Here is a 6,400-nt window from a genome sequence, read left to right as displayed (position 1 = left end):
GGCAAGAGGGCAGGGATGCTTTGGAATGTTGGCTGAAGAGATCAGCATGATAACCTGTATTATTTTTTTTCCTGTGGTATTAATCTAGTGGAGTTCTGGAATGCCCTTGAGATTAAACATTATGCAGCAGAAGCTGAGTGGGAACTGAGATAACTAAAGGTCGACTCACTAGTCCACATGGTGACACTGAATGCAAACACAATCCGCAGCACAAAACCACATAATTATAGAGATACCAACATAGAGATACGCATAGTATATCCATGCAAAACTCAGGATAATATGTGAATTATTTGAGAGGCATGTCACTTCCCTCACTACTGCCACAACTTTAGGGGTTCCTCAAACAGAATGCCACAAAACAATGTGCACACATGTTTGAGACCATCAGGAATGAGAATGACTGAGCACATTTATGAACACATCTTTTATTGACCCAGCCCCATCGTGACAAATACAACATTTCTGTACAATGATAACTTGTTCAAAGCCAATGTCTCCCCCAAGTATAGCTTTTAAGAAATTAAATAATAATTTAAAAAAAACAAATATTAAAAACAATTACACAATGTTAAAGATGCATAAAATATACCATACTACATGAGAGAAGAAAATCAGCCACCCATCCACACAGTAGACAAGTAGAGCTCACCTTTACCATCAGATGCCCTTAATAAATAGAAGCATTCTGGAGGTTTAATGCCTTGCCTTCACAGACAGTAAATTCAGAGAGAGGGGGGGGGGTTTAAGAAAGAGGAAGATGTGAGACAAGGTATATGAGAATATGAGAAAGACGGAAAGAAAGAGTGAGACTAGGGGTAAGAGGGGGTATACACAAGACAACAAGATCACATGTGAATACATGAAGAGGGCATGCCTGGCCCTCTACTGAACATACTGGATGTCTGTGAGCGGGGGAGAGAATATACATGTACATATGTGCATCAAGTGGGACACTTGTGAATCACAAGTACCTGCAGTAGTACAACTGCCGGTATTCAGAAACAAAAAAAAGTACACCTTTGGTCCCATGCAATACATTTTTTGCATTGTAACGTCTCATACGCACAAGCATGCATGAGCAGTGTATCATGTGCACATGTGCTGTATGTATCTGCACAAACAGAAACACACTCTGAGCAGAGAAGTCACACTGTCAATGTTGGCCACAAAAATTTGACAAATAAAGTAACCACACTGAACACAAAGTCTTAAAAAATATCTTATCAACTAGGCCAACAGCTCAATGTGGTGAATACATAGTACATTGCTCCACAATCACCCAGTAATGCACAATTGTGATTAGGAACAATGGCTAAAGGGGATTGTGCAAACTCAAACAAGGTGATGTCTGGGGGAAAAAAAGCTTTTTCAGAAACTGACTGACATTCAGCTCCAGATTAACCACGGCTGATCCGGGGGTCCGGGCACCAGGGAAAATAAACTGAGTTGTCAGAGGGCAAAATGAGAGAGACTGGGTGACAATGGCCACAATGAAAATTTCTGGTTCAAGACCTGTGATGACTGACAACCTTCAAAGAAGGGCTGAAAGACAACAACATAATTCTGAAATTACCAATCAATTCAAATGTATCATGAGTGTCTACAAGGAAATGTTCAATGTTGCCTACAGTTCCAACCTTGCTTTCAGCTACCACCCTTGAGATCTTTCAGTGCTGTATTTGACCTTGCGGGTGGGAAAGCTGAGTTTGTAGGGAAGAGTTTTTTTATTGGGTCTTCCTGCATGAGGACCTTCATGTTATATTTTCCCTGACTAGCTGGCAGTTTAGAGGGAAGAGTGTGTTCTTTGCTGAGTCTTCTTCTAGTTCACAGTTGCCACAGTGACCATTTCTATGCAGGTCTGAGGCCTGTAATAATTGAACGAGGACCTTCAAGGACTAATGTAACCTGACTCTCGCCAGATAGTTGGGTTCCACCTTACTTCACAAAAACCATCTGGAGCTACGGCATAGGCGGAGGTCTGTGAAGACGTGGTTTTATCAACAAGTCTTTGCACGTGATTGGGAAAACACTTGTCTGAATTTCTTTACGAGGTGCAATTTTAAATTTGCACAGATTCAAAAACACAGTTAAAACTACAGAATCCATGTCGATGAGTGAGTCCATGCGAGCGGCCATTGTTGCTGCAACAACTGAGAGCGTTTCACTTATTTTTTCCTCCTTCTCCACTACATTTCAATTTTGACTCTGTCACATCTCTGAAAATCCTGTGATCCTGATTGGTTCTTCCAAATTTTGGTTTGGGATCAGGGTGATTCCGAAGGTCTTTCAGACCCTCGTGTGGGCCCATAAAGTTGGGCGGAAATACACAAGGTTCTGGCGAGAGTCAGGCAATTCAAGGGCAGGGTGAAAGAGAGATTTTTTTTCTCTGACTGGCTGGCAGGAGGGAGGAGTTTGAGGTGAAAAGAGTCAGTTTACTGGGTCTTCTTCTGGCTCTGCTGGCGTGCTGCTTTCCTCTTCAGCTGCAGGGTCTTAAGCTCTGTCATCGTACAGAATGTGCGGTACACCCACACAACCTGGAAGGACACACACACACACACACACACACAGACACGCACACATGCACACGCACACACAAACACACAAGCACACGCGCGCACACGCACACACACACACACGTTTTTCTGTTTAGTGGTTTTACCTGGTATTTCAACAACTATAGAAAACACGCAAAAGAGCTGCGTCTTACATTACATGTAGCAGACACTTTCATCCAAAGCGACTTACCGCACAGTACAAAGAGGACATACATAGAAAGTACAGAGTGTGGGAGGAATACAGAGTACAGCTGAAAACAATAAGTTCAGAGTATTTGTCCTCCACTTCTGTTCTCACAAAAAAGACCTAAATATCTGTACTTCATGTAAAACCTTTATTGCATTACTCGTGCTTCATCACAAGACTGCCAAACTATTGACGACTTGTGATGTCCATTTCATGGGTACTGATGACTGTAGCGAAGGGGAGTAGAGTTGCCCAGCTGGGACTCGAACCCAGACCTTCTGGGGTAGTAAACCGGGGCTCTGACCGCTACACCAAAGAGCCAGGATCATTGGCAAGTTAGTCAGAACACACCCACAACCCTAGTGATGGTCACTCCATCACACTGCCTTCCCCTTCGGGAAGCGCACCCGTGCGCTTCACACACTCATGGTGTCCCTCACGCAACTGTCCATCATGCTTCTCCCATCCAGTGTGCCCCATCATCAATGCTTCACCCATCACTGGGGTCCCTCACACCGGGGTCACCAATCCTGGGGGTCCCTCACATGGAATTACGGCTCACACACAATGGGTATGCTTCCGATGGCCTCACGGTAGCCATCCCACTTCTGACACCATTTGTAGCGAAGGGGAGTAGAGTTGCCCAGCTGGGACTCGAACCCAGACCTTCTGGGGTAGTAAACCGGGGCTCTGACCGCTACACCAAAGAGCCAGGCTCATTGGCAAGTTAGTCAGAACATACCCACAACCCTAGTGATGGTCACTCCATCACAATGACGACAACACACATCAATTAATTTTTGTAAGAATTTTCAGATCCATAGAGTTAAATGTTGCTGTATGTGGAGGATGCACGATCACTTATGCAATGTGCCCCGGCGGCCCCACCATTTATCAGAAAATATCCTCACAAGAGTTGCACAGCAAACTATAAGGTACTCATTATTAACACTGATAGTCACCATACGAGAACACAACCCTCAAGTTATACTGTAAAACAATGTGATTCTCCCTTTAGGGCATAGCTGTATTATTTAAACATGAAAGGGTGACGACACCCTTAAAAACAGTGAACGTTGGAGGGATGTCAGTTCTGGCCAATCGCAAGTTGGCATAGTGTCATGCTGGCTTCACCGAAAAAACAAAAACAAAAAAAACCCCTTCACCAATGATTAGCTGTGCAAAGCATCTGAGTCACAAAACAGCCTAGTTGCTGTCCTGGCTAGCCCTAAACATAGCTTTGTGAGACTCTTCTCTAACATGTGGAATCACTGGCGAACATGCCTGTATGTGTGACAATAAAGTGAGGATTATGATATATCTGTGTTTTTTTCCTCTTCTTTTTCGTTGTATGTTGTTCTGTTTTTTGTTGTTGTTTTTTTTGGATTTGTACGGTGTGGTGATGTTTTGTTTTTAATATGATATGGATCCCCCTGGGTCTGAAATAAAGAAAGAATTGAATTGTGAGTCCCTACAGATGTATCAGAGCCTCAGGGGAAGGGAACTGATAAAAAATGCTTTATTTGCTAAGAGGAGGGAGCTGCATTAAAGGGGTATGCCACTATTTTGGGGCTTAATACAGTTAAAATCGTTGGCTGGGGGTTATAAAGGTGGTAAAGTGTCTTATTTTTCATGTAAGCCGTTGTCTTGCTTTAAGACAAGTTAAAAGAGGGAATATGTCGCTAAGCTAGTGAAAGTCAATGGATCCCTGTAGCATGCTACAATGCTACACGGATCCATTGACTTTCACTAGCTTAGCGACATATTCCCTCTTTTAACTTGTCTTAAAGCAAGACAACGCTTGCATGAAACATGAAAAATAAGACACTTTACCACCTTTCTAAATCCCAGCCAATGATTTTAACTGTATTAAGCCCCAAAATAGTGGCATACCCCTTTAAGACAACTAAGAGCCACAGTATTTTTTGGCAAAAGTTAAACCATAAACTCACCACAATGATAATGCTGTTGAACAGAAGGGGAATTGAGTACACCAAGGAGATGAACATTCCTTTGGAGTCAAAATACTGGAAATTTGAGAACGACCTAAAACGGGGGAAAAAACAAGCACATACACTTATCACACAGACAAACACACACACACACACACACACACACACAGGAGTAGTACAAGCCTACTCTTAAAGATGTAATTACCACACTAGTATGGTATTACCTCATTAAACTCATGAAATACGATTACATTACATAACATTACATTGCATTTGGCAGACGCTTTATAACCAAAGCGACTTACAACCGAGGACATAATCATAGCCAACATCACTAGCAGATACAGCACAGGAAACATACAGAACAACAAGTGCAGATGCAAAGAAGGGTTAGTTAGGTTTTTTTTAAGTAGAGTACACACACATAAACATCATGTCAAGAGTCTGGTCTGGGACTAAGCCAGCTCAAGCATTAGTGTAGTACATACACGAAAGAGGAGAGTCTTTACTTGAACTTCTAATGTACGTATAAATCTGTACACACACATACAAATAGACAGTACTTTGAGTTTAGAGTTGGGGGTAGTAATGCAGTAATCCTGGTAACGTTAAAGACTCACCTCCAGTTCATGGCTGCCAACTCATTCAAATACTCTGCGCTGGCCACCATCCCAACTGTGTGTCAGATTGAGCAAAATACAAATTATATTAGGAAATCAAACTGATGTTGCTTTAATTCACACACATACATTTTCAGACTAGTTGCTTAGTGAATTTAATAACATAGGCCAAGGCCAGTAATTTGTCTTTTTATCTCTTCATTCCTTGTCAGCATTAAGGTAACCCAGTAGGCAGCAGGTTCATTGAGGTTCCTTAAGACCATCTAGTGGCCACTTGTGAGACTCTTGGGTTTGTTTCATAATTAGTTAATTTAAATATCTGTCTTTTTAGAAAACAGCTACATTGACTGTATAAGTGGTATGGAAAAGCTGCACTCACCCATCATTAGAAACAGACATATCTGAAGACGGTAGTGTCTGCATGTAAACAGAGTTGCAACGAAACAGACAACATGGAACGTCACGAGCCCTACAAGCCATGGCTCAGACCACTGTATCTGTAAAATACACAAAGGTTGAATGAACACACATTAGGCCTACTGTCCTGGTGTAGAAGACCAGATTACAATAATCTAGTAATTGTAATTGATAAGTATCTAATAGGTGTCAAGTCGGCAGGCACTGGGCACTTCACGATTGGGCATTTCCATTCTCTGTTTGGCCAACAGTTGACTGGTACTGCTGCCAAAACGATGAAGATGATCAACAAGCCATTCTTTTGTAGAATCACTAGTTTCTATTAGTTCTACAATCAGTGTGTAGAATGCGTTTCATTCGTTTTAGCTAGGGTTTAGGAACAGATATGCGTCAAATTGATCATGAGCACAAAACTGTAGTGCACGCTACTTACAGTTTGCAGGAACGTCCATATAGAAGTGACCCTCAGCTTGCTGAAGGCGTCGATTGGGATAGAGCTGATATTTTGTGCTTTAGATCCTGTCATTTTCATAAATTGGGTGAGCTGATGTGTGATTCTGAAATTCCCACGAATGCTTCCTACTTCCGTGTTCTATTCCTTCGTGGTCGTGACGTGTCTGACTTCTCTGGATTCACTTTGCTTTGCTGCCACCAGCTGGCCAAGCA

The 6,400-nt window shown here is 42.3% G+C and overlaps 1 protein-coding gene across 1 annotated transcript; it reads right to left on the bottom strand.

Annotated features, from left to right (window-relative positions):
- Nucleotides 1-418: 418 nt before the first annotated feature.
- tmem18 (transmembrane protein 18) lies at nucleotides 419-6,352 on the bottom strand. Its single transcript, XM_063222411.1, has 5 exons — nucleotides 6,168-6,352; nucleotides 5,697-5,814; nucleotides 5,318-5,372; nucleotides 4,698-4,791; nucleotides 419-2,537 (listed from the first exon to the last, which is right to left on the bottom strand). Exons 1-5 carry the CDS (start codon nucleotides 6,264-6,266, stop codon nucleotides 2,436-2,438), a joined length of 468 nt encoding a protein of 155 aa, XP_063078481.1. The 5' UTR covers nucleotides 6,267-6,352; the 3' UTR covers nucleotides 419-2,435.
- Between the last annotated feature and the right edge of the window lie 48 nt (nucleotides 6,353-6,400).

This window comes from Engraulis encrasicolus, chromosome 18 (assembly GCF_034702125.1).
Source record: "Engraulis encrasicolus isolate BLACKSEA-1 chromosome 18, IST_EnEncr_1.0, whole genome shotgun sequence".
Lineage (NCBI taxonomy): Eukaryota > Metazoa > Chordata > Actinopteri > Clupeiformes > Engraulidae > Engraulis > Engraulis encrasicolus.
Note: the sequence above shows the minus strand (reverse complement) of the source record. Positions and strands in the feature narration are given on the sequence as shown.